The sequence below is a fragment of the Aotus nancymaae genome, unplaced genomic scaffold, assembly GCF_030222135.1.
Source record: "Aotus nancymaae isolate 86718 unplaced genomic scaffold, 86718_ANA_hifiasm-v0.15.2.pri h1tg000018l, whole genome shotgun sequence".
Lineage (NCBI taxonomy): Eukaryota > Metazoa > Chordata > Mammalia > Primates > Aotidae > Aotus > Aotus nancymaae.
In genome coordinates, this window is record NW_026988430.1 from 645,001 (window position 1) to 662,043 (window position 17,043).

General features: G+C 46.5%; 1 protein-coding gene across 1 annotated transcript in view; it reads left to right on the plus strand.

The window, feature by feature from the left end:
* The window catches only part of LOC135275674 (ephrin type-B receptor 4-like), a 56,025-nt gene that overhangs the window by 23,768 nt on the left and 15,214 nt on the right, over positions 1–17,043 (plus strand). The window contains 6 exon segments of the mRNA XM_064377995.1: positions 11,482–11,597; positions 11,857–11,928; positions 11,930–12,145; positions 13,419–13,815; positions 16,046–16,201; positions 16,459–16,710. Of these exon segments, the coding sequence (XP_064234065.1) occupies positions 11,482–11,597; positions 11,857–11,928; positions 11,930–12,145; positions 13,419–13,815; positions 16,046–16,201; positions 16,459–16,710 (1,209 nt within the window).

Here is a 17,043-nt window from a genome sequence, read left to right on the forward strand (position 1 = left end):
AAAAAATAAATAAATAAATAAAAACAAGAGCTGAATTTCGCCCTTGTTATGCAGGGTGGAGTGCAATGGCGCGATCTCGGCTGACCGCCACCTCCGGCGCCCGGTTTCAAGCTATTCGCCTGCCTCAGCCTCCTGAGTAGCTGGGATTACAGGCGCGCCCCACCGTGCCCTGCTAATGTTTTGTATTTATAGTAGAGACGGGGTTTCACCATGTTGACCAGGATGGTCTCGATCTCTTGACCTCGTGATCCACCTGCCTCGGCCTCGCAACGTGCTGGGATTACAGGCGTGACCTACCAAGCCCGGCCTTTTTTTTTTTTTTTTTTTTGAGACCAGAGTCTTACTCTGTCTCCCAGGCTGGAGTGCAGTGGTGCGATCTCCGCTCATTGCAACCCCCGCCTCCCAGGTTCAAGCGATTCTCCTGCCTTGGCCACCTGAGTAGCTGGAACCACAGGCATGCACCAGCATGGCCAGCTAATTTTTTTTCTTTTTTTTTTGAGACGGAGTTTCGCTGTCGTTACCCCCGGCTGCAGTGTAATGACGCTATCTGGGCTCACCACAACCTCCGCCTCCCGGGTTCAGGCAATTCTCCTTCCTCAGCCTCCTGAGTAGCTGGGATTACAGGCACGCGCCACCGTGCCCAGCTATTTTTTTGTACTTTTAGTAGAGACGGGGTTTCACCATGTTGACCAGGATGGTCTCGATCTCTTGACCTCGTGATCCACCTGCCTTGGCCTCCCAAAATGCCTGGATTACAGGCGTGAGCCACCACGCCGGCCCTTTTTTTTTTTTTTTTTTTTTGGAGGCACAGTCTTACTCTGTCTTCCAGGCTGGAGTGCAGTGGTGTGATCTCAACTCATTGCAACCCCCGCCTCCCTGGTTCAAGCGATTCTCCTGCCTTGGCCTCCCGAGGAGCTGGAAACACAGGCGTGCACCACCATGGCCAGCTAATTAAAAAGAAAAAACAAAGGCCTGGCGTGGTGGCTCACGCCTGTAATCCCAGCACTTTGGGAGGCCGAGGCGGGTGGATCACGAGGTCAAGAGATCGAGACCATCCTGGTCAACATGGTGAAACCCTGTCTCTAGGAAAAATGCAAAAAATTAGCTGGGCACGGTGGCACGTGTCTGTAATCCCAGCTGGAGTGCAGTGGTGCGATCTCAGCTTATTACAACCCCCGCCTCCCAGGTTTAAGCGATTCTCCTGCCTTGGCCTCCTGAGTAGTTGGAACCACAGGCATGCACCACCATGGCTAGTTAATTATTATTTTTTTTTGAGACGGAGTTTCGCTCTTGTTACCCAGGCTCGAGTGCAATGACGCGATCTCGGCTCATCGCAACCTCCGCCTCCTGGGTTCAGGCAATTCTCCTGCCTCAGCCTCCTGAGTAGCCGGGATTACAGGCACGCGCCACCGTCCCCAGGTAATTTTTTGTATTTTTAGTAGAGACACAGTTTCACCACGTTGACAAGGATGGTCTCGATCTCTTGACCTCGTGATTCACCCGCCTCGGCCTCCCAAAGTGTAGGGATTACAGGCATTAGCCACCACGCCCGGCCTTTTTTTTTTTTTTTTGAGATAGAGTCTTACTCTGTCTCGCAGGCTGGAGTGCAGTGGTGCGATCTGCACAGCCAGCTGATTTGTTTTTTTTTTTTAGATGGAGTTCCGCTCTTGTTACCCAGGCTGCAGTTCAATAGCGCAGTTCAATGGCGCGATCTCGGCTCACCGCAACCTCCGCTTCCCGGGTTCAGGCAATTCTCCTGCCTGAGCCTCTTGAGTAGTTGCGATTACAGGCACGCGCCACCGTGCCCAGCTAATTTTTTGTATTTTTAGTAGAGACGGGGTTTCACCACATTGACCAGGATGGTCTCGATCTCTTGATCTCGTGATCCACCCGCCTCGGCCTCTCAAAGTGCTGGGATTACAGGCGTGAGCCTCCCCGCCCGGCCCGGCCAACTAAGTTTTGTATTTTTAGTAGTGATGGGGTTTCAGCATGTTAGCAGGCTGGTCTCCAACTCCCAACCTCAGGTGATCCACCCACCTCAGCCTCCCAAAGTGCTTCCGCAGCCCCACCAGCGTCTGTTTTTCACAAAGGTTATTCTTTACAAAACATCCTGCATCATCAGAGAGTTGGCTTTCTGGGAAACAGTTACAGTAATATCCACAAGAAACCACTTAATTGTATACATGTGTATGAGTGAGCCAACGTAGTACATATGTAAGTAAATGTATTAGTATGAACAAAAGTAGGAGGACCTACACTAAATACAAAGAGCGGTCATTTCATTATTTCATTTTTAATTATTTGGGGAATATAGTAAGTGGATGTATTTATGGGGTACATGAAATGTTTTGATATAGGCATGCAATGTATAATTATCACATCATGAAAGATGGGATATCCATCCTCTCAAGCCTGCATCCTTTGTCTTACAGTCCAATTATCCTTTTTCAGTTATTTTAAAATGCACAGTTAAATTATTATGAATTATAGTCACCCTGCTGTGCTATCAAATACTAGGTCTTATTCATTCACTTTATTTTTGGGGCCCATTAACCACCCCCACCTTCCCATCTCCCCCCACTACCCTTCCCAGCCTCTGGTAATCATCCTCCTACTCTCTATCTCCATGAGTTCAATTGTTTGGATGTTTAGATCCCACAAAGGAGTAAGAATACACAGTGTTTTTCTTTCTGTGCCTGGCTTATTTCACTTAACATAATGACCTCCGGTTCCATCCATGTTGTTACAATCTCATTCTTTTTTATGACTGAATAGTACTCCATTATGTATACATACCACATTTCCTTTATCCATTCATCTGTTAATGGACACTTAGTTTACTTCCACATCCTGGCTATTGTGAATAGAGCTGCAACAAACATGGGAGTGTGGATATCTCTTCGACTGGTTTCCTTTCTTTTGGCTATATACCCAGCAGTGGAATTGCTGGATTATATGGTAGCTCTATTTTTAGTTTTTTGAAGAACCTCTAAACCGCTCTCCATCGTGGTTGTACTAATTTACATTCCCACCGACAGTGTACAAGGGTTCTCTTTTCTTCACATCCCTGCCAGCATTTATTATTGCCTGACATTTTAACTAGGGTGAGGTGATATCTCATTGTAGTTTTTATTTGCATTTCTCTGATGATCAACGATGTTGAGCACTTTTTCATATGCCTGTTCGCCATTTGTGTTTTCTTTTGAGAAATGTCTATTTAACTCTTTTGCTTATTTTTAAAATCAGATTATTAAGGTTTTCTTTCCTATAGAGTTGTTGAGCTCCTTATATATTTTGGTGATTAGGGAAAAAATTTGTTTGCAAATATTTTCTCCTATTCTATGGACTGTTTCTTCACTTATTGATTGTTTCCTTTGCTGTGCAGAAGACTTTTAACTTGACCTGATTCCACTTGTCCGTTTTTGCTTTGGTTGCCTGTTTGTGGGGTGTTACTCAAGAAGTATTTGCCTGGAATGTGGTCCTGGAGAGTTTCCCCAATATTTTCTTGCAGTAGTTTCACAGTGTGAGGTCTTAGATTTAATTATTTAATTCATTTGGATTTGATTTTTGTATATGGTGAGAGAGATAGGGGTCTAAATGCATTCTTTTGCGTATGGACATCAGCACCATTTATTGAAAAGATTGTCTTTTCCCCAGTGTATGTTCTTCCTGCCTTTGTTGAAAATGAGTTCAATATAGGTATGTGGAATTTTTTCTGGATTCTCTGTTCTGTTCATTGGTCTATGTGCCTGTTTTTATGCCAGTACCAAGCTATTTTGGTTACTATAACTCTGTAGTGTAATTTGAAGTCAGGTAATGTGATTCTTCTAGTTTTTGTTTTGTTTCGTTTTGTTTTCCTGTATGATAGCTTTGGATTTTCTGAGTGTTTTTGTAGTTCCATATAGATTTTATGATTTTTTTTCTCTTTTGTGAAGAATGTCATTTGTATTTTGATAGGCATTGCATTGAATCTATATATCACTTTGGGTAGTATGGACATCTTAATGATATCAATTATTCCAATTCATGAGCATGGACTATCTTTCCATTTGTTGGTGTCCTCTTCAATTTCTTTCGTCAGTATTTTATAGTTTTCATTAAAGAGATATTTCACTTTTTTGGTTAATTTGTATGTATTTAATTTTATTTGTTGCTTTTGTAAATTGGACCACCTTTTTTTTTTTTTTTTTTTTCTGAGATGGAATCTCACTCTGTCACCAAGAGTGGAGTGCGATCTCTGCTCACTGCAAATTTTGCCTTCAGGGTTCAAGTGATTCTCCTGCTTTAGCCTCTTGAATAGCTAGGATTACAGGCATGCACCACTGCGCCCAGCTAATTTTTGTATTTTTAGTAGAGAAGAGGTTTCACCATGTTGGTCAGACTGGTCTCAAACTCCTGACTTCATGATCCGCCCACCTCAGCCTTCCAAAGTGCTGGGATTACAGGCATTAGCCACCACACCTGGCCTTATTTCTTTTTCAGTTTGTTCATTGTTAGCATATAGAAATGCTACTGATTTTTGCATATTGATTTTGTATCATGCAACTTTACTGAATTTTTCAGTTCTAATATTTTGTTAGAGTCTTTTTGAAGGTTTTTAGCATAAAGGGATGATGAAATTTATCATATGTTTTTTCAGCATCAATCTAATTGATCATATGGTTTTTGTCCTTCATTCTGTTAATATGATGTATCACATTGATTGATTTGCCTATGTTGAGCCATCCTTGCATCCCAGGGATAAATCCCACTTGGTCTTGATAAATTATCTTTCTAGTGTATTGTTCAATTCAGTTTGCTAATATTTTGTTGAGGATTTTTGCTTCAATAATCATCAGGGATATTGGCTTGTAGTTTTTGTGTTCTTTTTGTTGTCATTTGACATGTCTTTGTCTGGTTTTGGTATCAGGGTAATATTGGCCTCATAGAATGAGTTTGCAAGTACTGCCTCTTCCTCTATTTTCATTTGTTTTAAGACATTTTTTGATTTCTTTTTTTAATTTCTTCATTGACCCGCTGGTCATTCAGGAGCATATTGTTTAATTTTCATGTATTTGAATAGTTTCCAAAATTCCTCAATTTCTAGTTTTATTCCATTATGGTCAGAGAAGATGCTTGATATCATTGTAATTTTTTTGAATGTTTTAAGACTAGTTTTATGAACTAACATATGGTTTGTCCTTGAGAATAATCCATGTGTTGAGGAAAAAAATGTGTATTCTGCAGCTATTGGATGAAATGTTCTCTAAATACCGATTAGTTATGTGGTCTGTAGTGCAGATTAAGTCTGATATTTCCTTGTTGATTTTCTGTCTGGAAGATCTGTCAAATGCTGAAAAGTGGGGTGTTGAAATCTCCAGCTATTATTATATTGGAGCCTATCTGTTTCTTTAGCTCTAATAACATTCACTTTGTATATCTGGGTACTCCAGTGTTGAGTGTACATACATTTAAAATTGTTATATGCTAAAGAGCGGCTACTTTAAAGTACTGGCATTGCAAGGCATTCCTGTTGTTTTCCTTTGTACTTCAGCGCTTCCATTTTCCAAGATTTGTGTTATTTTGCATTAAGCACATGTTACCTTTGCAGTCTGGGGAGAGAAAATCTTGTAATTGTAAAAGAAAAAGGGCATGGACAGTAGTATTAAATGCTGCAGAGAGGCCAAAGTATAGTAGATGGAAAAAGTCAGCAGTGACGCCAGTGAGACGGTTGTACTGGAACGGACACACTTGAAGAGAACCAGCTGCGGGGTGAGTGGAAAGTAGGTAAGGAAATAAAGGTATCTCACTTTTTACAGAAGTAGAACAAAAAGAGAAGTGGAAAAATAGAAAGGTGAGGAGAGGGGAGTGAAAAATCAGCCCAAATGATTTTAAAGATGGAGAATCTGAGCAAGTTTGCTGCTGATAGGGATGAAGCCAGGAAAGAGAGAGGACCAATATGAGAGGTGTACAACTGAGGGTGCGAGGTGCCTGTGAGGACATGGAATTGGGTCCAGAGAACAACGTGACGGAGTTGGCCTAGGCGGAAACAAAGGCACTCACCGTGGTGCCTCTTTCTCTAAACCAAGAGGCATAGTTAGTGCAGACAGCAATTTATCTCAAGGTGATGAAATCGGTGCCTGGTCATTTCACTTTTGTCGATAGGAAGTGGCCATCTGTTGAAAGGAAGGACCTGGGCCTGGTGAGGAGGGGATTGAGAAGGTGAAAAGAAGGGAAAATTATGGCAGAGATCCCGAGCTGGAGCTAAAGTGACAGCCTGCTATGGGGTGCTGCTGGGAAACTTCTCTTCCCTTTACCCAACTTCAAAGTAAGAGTTCAGGACTACTGTTTGCAGGTAGTTTAGCATCACTTACTCGATCCAGGTAAGGGGACTGGTTTCCAAGCTGTTTCTCCACAACACTTAGGTGGCAGATGGGTCCTGACTGGGGAACAGGGGAGGATCCAAAAAGCCCCATGAGATTAGCTATGGCTTCCCACAGCTGGCAGGATTTCCACACCTGACACCTGATCTTTGGGGCCCCAGTACCAGAGTTAGATTCGCATGTGCTATTTCCTGTGTTAGGTAATGACCTCTACATAGGAGCAAAACTCTCCAAAGTGTAAACCAGAGGACATGTCCTGCTACATCTGGTGCTGTTTTCTCCCAGCACTGCCTCCCATCCTTCCCAGACACACCAGGATACACTGATAGGGGACTACTATGCCTTAACAGGCACTGGGATTTTAGTTGCCTTGTTTCAAGGAGTGGTTCTCAACCAGGAGCCATTCCTCACCCCACCCCCACCCTAGGGACATTTAGCAATGGCTGGAAACATTTTTGGTTGTCATAAGTGGGGGCAGGGAGAGACATCCAATGGGCAGAGGCCAAGAATGCTTCTAAATATCCTAGAATGCACGGAATAGCCCCCACAATGAATTATGCAGTCCCAAATGCCAATAGTTCCAAAAGTGAGGGATATTGCTTTGGAGCTCTTCAGCTGACAGGACTCTTTGAAGTTTTGCTATAATCCATTTAAAATTTGAAACGTATGCCAGAGACAAATTAAAGAAAATACTTGAGGAATTGTCATTTATAAATTTCCACCAGATGGTGCTAAATGACAAGTGAAAATCCAACCTACTTTAGCCTCCATTTCAGAATTCAGTTTCTCTCCCTGGAGTAATAATGCCCATTCTTTGCAAATAGGATTGTTGCTCCTTAGGTACTGAGTGTTCTGTACCACCAGTATTTTTATGCAAGTGAATTAAAGGGAGTAATGACTAAAACTCAGCCTTACAGATGAAAAGAACAGGACCACCTCCTCAATCAGCTACAGGATTTCCATTCCCTGTAGCAACAAGGGTATGGGAGAATCAGCTAGCTTTTTTTCTTCTTTAGCCAATTTTTAGCTGGGCACTTGGTCATCTGAAAAAGACAATTCCAAGACTCCTTGACCCTTAGGAAGGCTAAGTAACGAAGTTTAGGCCATTAGTGAGATGTGATCAGAAGTGCTGTGGGCTGCTTCTGAGTAGTACTCTTAAAGCAGTGGTTCTCAACTAGGGGTGACTTTGCCCCCCCCACCAGAGACATCTGGCAATGTCTGACATTCTTAGCTGTCACAATTGGGAGATGGTACTGGCATCTTGTGGGTAGAGACCAGTGATGCTACTAAAACTACAATGCACAGGACCACCTCCAAAACAGAATTATCCAACCCCAAATGTGCATAGTGCCAAAGTGGAGAAACCCTTAGAGGGAAAGGGCATGGCCCTGGCTTTCTCTTTCCCACTGGCTGAAAGGTGCAGTGGTGCACCATCTTGGACCACGTGGGCCAAGGCAAGAAACCAGGGAGGGTGGAGCCATAGACAAGTGGAGCTGCCATACTCTGGACTCCTTACACCCACTGCCACAAGATTGAAATGCACTTCTCAACAGTGTGAGCCACTCCTCTTCTGCATCTCTGTGACAGCAGCCAACTAATATTCTATCTAATGCCCTAGTACACCATATATATATTATTATTCATAGAACCAGGAATTGCTTTACCTGAACTATAGCCACACTAGGCCTGCATCCTTCTGCCTTCACCAAGAATCCCCTGAGCTCTTTCTCCCTATCTTACCCCTCTCCATCTCTCTTTCCTTACTCTCTAGATGCTGGCTACTTTTTTGAAGCAGAGATTCCACCAGGCCCTAACGGACTTATCTGTCTCAATCCACACCTGAATTCCCAAGACATCAACCTCCTACCATCTCCTGCTTCTATCCATAGACATCTCATTTCCTCCCACATCCATTTTCTGAAGTGGAAGAAGAATCTTTTCTAAAATAATCCCCCTCTACATACACAGGCCCTTACCCTGCTATCTCTTCATATAACTCACCACAACATACACTTCTATTTCTCTGCTTATTGTCCATGTTCTACACAAAAGGTTTAATTTTATGAGGCCAAAAACTGTATTGTTTACTACTGTATATCTGGTAAATAGAATATTACTGTCCAATAGAAATATAATGCATGCCACATATATAATTTTATATGTTCTTGTAGCCACACTAATAAAAAAGATAAAAATGAAATTGTCATCTGTAATCTCAATAGTCCTTCTCTAAGATGTTATCACTGTAAAGAAACTCAGACATTTTACATTCTTTTTCTCATTCTTCTTCAAAATCTAGTGTGTAATTTACACTTACTGTATATCTGAGTCCAGGCTACTACAATTCAGGTTCTCATGGCCACATGTAGTGGTTACAACAGACAGTGCCGACACAGAATACTTGGCACATAACAGACATCCAGCATATATTCGTTAAAGTTAATACTCTATAATATTTTAATTCTTCTATATATAGTAATAGTAGTAATGTCACATCATTAATATCACCCAATTGACTTAGCCATTTCCTCATTGGGCATTTAGGTCATTTCCAATTTTCATTTTTAAAAATGATTCCATAATAAACAACTATCTGGTTCCTGTTTAGTAGAAACATGGTGAAACCCCGTTTCTACTAAAAATACAAAAACAAAAACGAAAAAGAAAAATAAATAGTAAGCACGTGAGAGGACTAAGGGGATATTTGATTTAAGAACTGCAGAAGTGCTTTTACTCAAATATAACTGATTGATTAGATATACTACCCTTTCCAGCTCCTTGTCCTCAAGACTGGATCTGGGTAACAAAGAAAACTGTTACCTATTTTCCTTGGGCTCACTTGACTGGAAAAACAGTCAAGAGAACTGCTTATCTTTGGATGCCAAGATGCTGAAAATTAATAGTACAGCGGATCTGGTGAGCGATTTTGGATATTTGTTGGGCTGGAGTATTGGTTAATAGGGAAATAAATCTGGTTTGGATTGTCACTGGAGGAATTCTTGTTTGAGAGCCAAAATATCTGTTTTTTAGCTTAGTCTGATCACCAGTTTTGTGCATGACCTTGGACTGACAGGCTCTGTAGCATCTCTAGGCTTCAGTAAGTGGTTCCATAAAACCATCAAGGGGATGTCAAAGATCCCTTTTGGTTCTTTAGTTTTATAGACCTAATACTAACTGACTTTCAGATTCTAAAACCACCATGTAGATTCCACAAACTCAGAAACATTACTCCCCACAGGACTTCATCCTGCATGCAGTTCCCATTCCAGTTTCCCATTCTGGATTGGGCTGCCTCAGAAGAACCCCCACTACCCATGGCTCTGCGAGGACAGTTCTCCTTTGATGCCCTACTTGTAAGTTTCCCATTCTTTTTGATGCCTCTCATGTCAGTTTCCTCTTGTTTGCTGAATCTGCTAGTGAAGTCACGGCCTGCATTCCACCAATGCCCTCTTCTTGCCAGAGAGAAGCTTGGGGAATTTCTCAAAGTCTCCTTCCTCACCTCTCTTACAAAAAGATTTACTCATTTACCCATTCAGACCTTTACTTGAGTTTTCCTTCCCTCATTTATCACTGATTGGAGGCTTTAAGACAAAAAGCTTCAAAAACTAAGCTTCTGAAACAAGGTGACAGTAAATCTAAGGTGTTTTTTTTTTGTTTTGTTTTGTTTTGTTTTGTTTTTCCTCTCCCTGCCTACAGATTTAGACTCTAAGGTGCTATTTCCCAGACATACTCTTCAGGTACCTGTGAATATATACAACTAGGAGCTGTTTTTGAAGAAAACTGCGCTTTAGTTGCCAACAGAATATGTCAGAAGAAGGCAAATCTATTAAGAGCACAGTGAATTTGAAGGCTCTGGGAGAAAAGAAGAAAGTCTTTGAGTTTCATTCTGGAATTTAAGCTATTCTTTGTCTCTTGGGTACAAAGGTAGGTGACATTATGAATTTCTGAGGCTGGTTAGTGGCATATAAATAGCACTTCTTGTGATTGGTAAATATGTGCATGGACCCAAGCTTGGAAAGGCTGGTGATTGTGAACAGGAAACATGAGACTCCATCTTGCACTAGTGATGAGATAGTCTTTCCTGATTATGTTCCATTTCCCGATGTCTCAAGTAGCCCTTGCATTGACCTCACTTGGCTCGACTCTGTTGTAGTTGCAGCTGGAGAGTCAATCACTTCTGCCAAATGGTTCAGGGAGGCTAACGGAGGCTTTTGGCTTCACTTTTGCCACCCTCCTCTCACACACATACCGCCTCAACTCTTGGCAGTCCTTTGAGAAAGCCATTCCATTGATGGTGGCCACACAGCCTCTGCTTCTTGGGGTAGTGTCATCTAATACAATATGAAACCTTTCAAAGAAGGAAAAAGTAAAGTTAATCACACTCTATTTCTAAAATGAAGTATTAAGTATCCATTCTTCCTTGGGTAATGAAATTGTAGTCTCTACACCAAAATGAGGTTTACTTGAAATGTGGGGTCACCAACCTGTTTCTTTTCCACCCCTCGATTTCCATACTCATTCTTAGAAACAGCAGGTCACCCAAAACAACAAAAGTCATTTCTAACTGAAAGTAAGCTATATGTTCTACTCCAAATTTATATGATTTTCCTGCCACTTAAAAACTTATCTACCTCTCTGTAACTCAGATAACTGTAAAATACAAATGATTACATAGAATATGTCCTGTCTCCTGGGAGAGTAAATGCTATATTGTATATAGGGAAGAATGGTGTCTGTTCAAACATGGCTTTTCTGAAAGCAGGGAGGGGTCTTGGACAGGGAGTGAAGTTTCGGGGCCTCCCACACCAGCACCAGCAGCCTCTGTTCGTGGGGGTCAGGACCTGGGCAGGGCTCTCATTTTAACCTTTTCTGAGCTGCCACCCCTTCTCCCAGTACGTTTTGTTCTCCCTCCCTCCTCCAGGGAGGCTTAGATCTAGGGTATCCCGAGGCAGCCCCATGCATGCCAGATGTTGGGGTTGGGGTTGGCACTTAGCAAAAGAGGCCAGAAATCAGAGTCGGGTGTAGAGGGCAGGGCTTGCTCCCCTCTCCCCCTGCCCCCAGCTCGGAGCTAAGAGGATCCACCTGCCTCAGTTTCCAGGGATCTGGTGTTCCTGACCTCCCTTCCCCACCCCGAGCACTGACTTTGTCTCTCTCTCTGTCTCAGAGACCCTGCTGAATACAAAATTGGAAACTGCTGATCTGAAGTGGGTGACGTTCCTTCAGGTGGATGGGCAGGTGAGAGCTGGGCCCAGGAGCTGGAGCTCTGGAGGAAACTAAGGGAGGAGGGGGTGCCCTTGCCGCCTGCTTTCTGTGTACCACTCCTCACCCCTGTCCCCCAGATGACAGCGGCCCAAGCAGTGTCATCTGAGCCCTTGCCCTCAGAGGCGCCCTCCGAACAGTACCAGCGGCCCCTTCCTGAGTCTCTCTCACTTTATGGGGTTCACCCCATGCAGCCTTCTCCCTGGTGGCCCCGACCTGACCCCCTTCTCTGCAGTGGGAGGAGCTGAGCGGCCTGGATGAGGAGCAGCACAGCGTGCGCACCTACGAGGTGTGTGATGTGCAGCGCCCCCCCGGGCCAGGCCCACTGGCTCCGCATGGGCTGGGTCCCCCGTCGGGGCGCCGTCCACGTGTACACCACACTGAGCTTCACCATGCTGGAGTGTCTGTCCCTGCCTCGGGCCGGGCACTCCTGTAAAGAGACTTTCACCGTCTTCTACTATGAGAGCGATGCGGACGCGGCCATGGCCCTCATGCCCGCCTGGATGGAGAACCCCTACATCAAGGTACCAGGGCGCCCCAGGGGCTCAGCAACAGCCAAGGCGGGATTCCTAGTGAGCAGGCCCATGGCCTAGAGGGTAGCCGATGCAGTTCCCAGGCCTCTGGTCAGGGCACTGGGGGCTGGAAGCAGAAGGCTGAGCTATGGGGAGGGAAGCAGGTGGTCTTCTGGGTGGAGCAGCAGAATATCCAGGGGCTGCTTGGCCAGGCCCCCAGGGAGACCCAGGCCTGATGCCTCCAGTCACCTCGGCCACCCTACCCCACCACGCTCCAGCCATGCTGAGCTGCTCCATTCCCTGACTGCCCCTGGCTGGCTTCCAGCTCCGGACTTTGCAGCAGCCTCCACCTAGGGGCCTTCTCTCTGCCTCTCACAGCCCTACTTGTCTTCCAGATTCCAGCTCCGAGATCTTGCCTGTGCCGCCTTGGCAGATTCTTCCCTGCGGTCCTGCAGAGCTCTGCCCACCTGTCTGTCTCGGCACTCATTTCGCTTTATTAACTTTTGTTTTAATTTTTTAAATTTTTGAGACGGAGTCTCACTCTGTTACCCAGGCTGGAGTGCAGTGTCTCAATCTTGGCTCACTGCAACCTCCACCTCCCTTCCTCTTTCAAGCAGTTCTCTGCCCCAGCCCCACTGAGATTACAGGTGCACACCACCATGCCCCACTAATTCTTTTTTGTATTTTTAGTAGAGATGGGGTTTCACTATCTTGGCCAGATTGGTCTTGAACTCCTGACCTCAGGTGATCCACCCACCTTGGCCTCCCAAAGTGCTGGGATTACAGGTGTGAGCCACCGTGCCCTGCCTGTTTATTTTATTTTATATCTATATTTTTAAAATGGGGTCTTGCTATGTTGCCCAGGCTGGTATCGAACTCCTGGGCTCAAGCGATTCTCCTGCCTTGGCCTCCCAAAGTGCTAGGGTTACAGGCCTGAGGCACCAAGCCCGGCCTCGGGATACTTTATAACTTCCCTAGGATTCATTTATTTCTGTCTCCTTGACTCTGAGATCAAAGCCTGGCATGGCGTCAGTGTCAGTAAATGTTTGCAGAACAAGTGACTGAAAAGGGCAGGGGGCAGGCTGGAGGTTGGGCACATTGCAGGAGCTTTGCAAGGATGAATGGACAGTGTAGGGGCCTGCAGAAAGTGTGTCCTGGGGAAGGTGGGGGAAGGTTCTGGAACAGGAATGGAGGAGGTCAGGGAGGGTGAGCTGGGAAGCACATGACAGTCTGCTGGGTCCTCAGGGAGTGGGACAGCAGCGGTGTGTCTCCCCCACCCTGGCAGGTGGACACGGTGGCCACTGAGCATCTCACCCAGAAGCGCCCTGGGGCCGAGGCCACCGGGAAGGTGAATGTGAAGATGCTGCGCCTGGGACAGCTCAGCAAGGCCGGCTTCTACCTGGCCTTCCAGGACCAGGGCGCCTGCATGGCCCTGCTGTCACTGCACCTCTTCTACAAGAAGTGTGCCCAGCTGACTGTGAACCTGACCCGCTTCCCGGAGACTGTGCCTCGGGAGCTGGTTGTGCCCGTGGCCGGGAGCTGCGTGGTGGACGCCGTCCCTGCCCCTGGCCCCAGTCCCAGCCTCTACTGCCGTGAGGATGGCCAGTGGGCCGAGCAGCCGGTCACGGGCTGCAGCTGTGCTCCAGGGTTCGAGGCCGCTGAGGGGAACACCAAGTGCCGAGGTGAGAGCTGGAGCTTCTCCCGAGAATGCTGCTCATCCAGGGCAGGGGAGAGTCCTGAACAAATGCCATGAACTCCACTCTTGGACCCACGTTTGTTTGTTTGTTTGTTTGTTTGTTTGTTTGTTTGTTTTTGGAGACTGTGTCTTGCTCTGCCGCCCAGGCTGAAATTCAATGGCATAGTCTAGGCTCACTGCACCCTCCGCCTCCCGGGTTCAAGCAATTCTCCTGCCTCAGCCTCCCGAGCAGCTGAGATTACAGGCGCCCACACCATGCCCGGCTAATTTTGTATTTTTAGTAGAGACAAGGTTTCACCATGTTGGCCAGGCTGGTCTCAAACCCCTGACCTTGTGATCCACCAGCCTCGGCCTCCTAAAGTGGTAGATTACAGGCATAAGCCACCATGCCTAGCCCAGACCCATTTCTTAAGTTTCCATTTTATTTATTTAGTTTTTGTGATGGAGCCTCCCTCTGTCACCTAGGCTGGAGTACAGTGGAGTGATCTTGGCTCACTGCAACCAGGTTCAAGCGATTCTCCTGCCTCAGCCTCCGGAGTAGCTGGGATTACAGGTACACACCACCACGCACAGCTAATTTTGTATTTTTAATAGAGACTGGATTCACCATGTTAAGCAGGGTAGTCTCGAACTCCTGACCTCGGGATCTGCCCGACTCAGCCTCCCAAAGTGGGATTACAGGCATGAGCCGACACCCGGCCAAGTTTCCGTTTTAAATGCTCTTCCCTCTCCTGAGGTTACTGGAGGGTGGATCTGTTTTCTGGGCTCTTTCTCATTTCCAGACTTCTCTGGAAGCCTGGCCAACTTCCCTGCTTGCCGACCATGGGAGGCTGGCCTGGGCTGCAGGACTGTCCTGTGAGGGGACCTTGTTGGTGTCCAGACAAAGCCATCAAGTTCTCCCAACTTGTTCATTGTGAGTCTCCTCTAATTTGCTGATACTGAATACTCATGTAGCCTTCCCTCTAGACAAGGGCTTCTTACCCTCTGGTTTTCTAGGGAATCTGTGAGCTTTGGTGGAAGAAAAAAAATGATTTTTTTTTTTTTTGAGACAGAGTCTTGCTCTGTTGCCCAGGCTAGCGTGCAGTGAGTGGCACAATCTCAGCTCACTGCAGCCTCTGCCTCCCAGGTTCAAGTGATTCTCCTGCCTCAACCTCCCGAATAGCTGGGATTACAGGAGTGCATTACCATGCCCAGCTAATTTTGTATTTTTAGTAGAGATGGGGTTTCACCACGTTGGCCAGGTAGATCTTGAACTCCTGACCTCAAGTGATCTGCCCACCTCAGCCTCCTCCTTAGGAAAAAAAAATCACAGGTATTTACAGCCCATTCCAAGGGCCTCGAGAATCTCAAAACATTGTTTTTGCTCATGATGACTTCAGTACTACAGAGGTTAGAAGACCTGCTGCTACATCTTAATAAAGAAACACAAATGTTGTAGCCCACACTTTTTTCTTCATGTTTCAGTCATTGCATTTCAGCTTAATTGGTTTCCCTGGTATTGCTATGTATTTTGTGGTGTGTGTTTGAAGTCATAATTTGGAGTAGAGGTCTTTCTGTGGGCTTCACCAGACTGCCAAGATCAGGGTCAAAAAAGGTTAGGACCGCTTCTCTGGGGAAAGAGTCTCCTTTCTCCTCTTAAGAGGTGAGGTTTTGAGATCTTTCTTCTGTTTTCCCACCTTAGCACTTCATCAGCCTTAAAAGCAGCTGGATTTTTTTTTTTTTAAGAGCTGTGGTCTCACTCTGTCACCAAGATTAGGCTTTTTTTTTTTTTTTTTTTTTAAGAAATGGGATCTCACTCTGTTGCCCAGGCTGAAGTGCAGTGGCGCCATCTCTGCTCACTGTAATTCTGCTTCCCAGTTCAAACAATTTTCCTGTCTCAGCCTCCCAAGTAGCTGATACTACCAGCGCCCACCACCACACCAGCTAATTTTTTGTATTAGTAGAGACGGGGTTTCACTGTGTTAGCCAGGATGGTCTCGATCTCCTGACCTCGTGATCCACCCACCTTGGCCTCCCAAAGTGCTGAGATTACAAGTGTGAGCCACTGCACCTGACCCTTGCCCAGGCTGGTCTTGAACCCCTTGGCTCAAGCGATCCTCCAGACTCAGCCTCCCAAAGCGCTGGCATTACAGGCTTGTGCCACCAGGCCCACTGTGCAGATGGATGTTTTTGTGCATACCGTTGATGAATGCTTTTTTTCTCTCTCACTCTCTCAGCCTGTGCCCAGGGCACCTTCAAGCCCCTGTCTGGAGAAGGGTCCTGCCAGCCATGCCCAGCCAACAGCCATTCTAACACTATCGGATCAGCTGTCTGCCAGTGCCGCATTGGGTACTTCCGGGCACGCACAGACCCCTGGGGCGTGCCCTGCACCAGTAAGTGACCAGCACCCAGGTGCAGTTCATTGGGGAGGGATCAGAGACCCTTGAGGCGGACCCCGACATGGCCCCCACCCTCCCTGGACTTCCTCCCTTTGCCTCTGGCATGCTGCTCCCTAACTCCAAGGTGAAGCCCACTGTCTCCAAGGCAAGAGGGCAGCATGGCTGCTGGCCCCTCCACTGCCCTCTCCCCACCGCTGTGGAGTAGGTCGGCCTCTGCCTGACCATCCCCCCCCACCCCCCGTCTCCTGCAGCCCCTCCCTCAGCTCCACAGAGCGTGGTTTCCCACCTGAACGGCTCCTCCCTGCACCCGGAATGCATGCCCTGCGGGGGAGACCTGACCTTCGATCCTGGTCCCTGGGACCTGGTGGAGCCCTGGGTGATGGTTCGAGGCCTGCGTCCTGACTTCACCTATGCCTTTGAGGTCACTGCGTTGAACGGGGTGTCCTCCTTAGCCACGGGGCCCATCCCATTTGAGCCTGTCAATGTCACCACGGACCGAGAGGGTGAGACTTAGGGGCTGGGGCAGCTGGTGGTCCAGCGGGAGGGATGTCACTGAGAGCCTGAAGGGGAGAGGCAGGGGCCATGAAGTGGGGTTCCCAGGAAATGTGAGTGGTCAAGGCTTTGGGGGCAAGGGGTGGGCACAGTGGCTCACTCCTGTAATCTCGGCACTTTTGGAGGCTGAGACAGGTGGATCACTTGAACCCTGGAGTTCAAGACCAGCCTGGGCAACATAGGAAAATCTTGTCTCTACAAAAAATAAAAATATCACCCAGGTGAGGCAGTCCATACCTGTGGTCCCAGCTGCTCAAGAGGCTGAGGTGAGAGGATCACTTGAG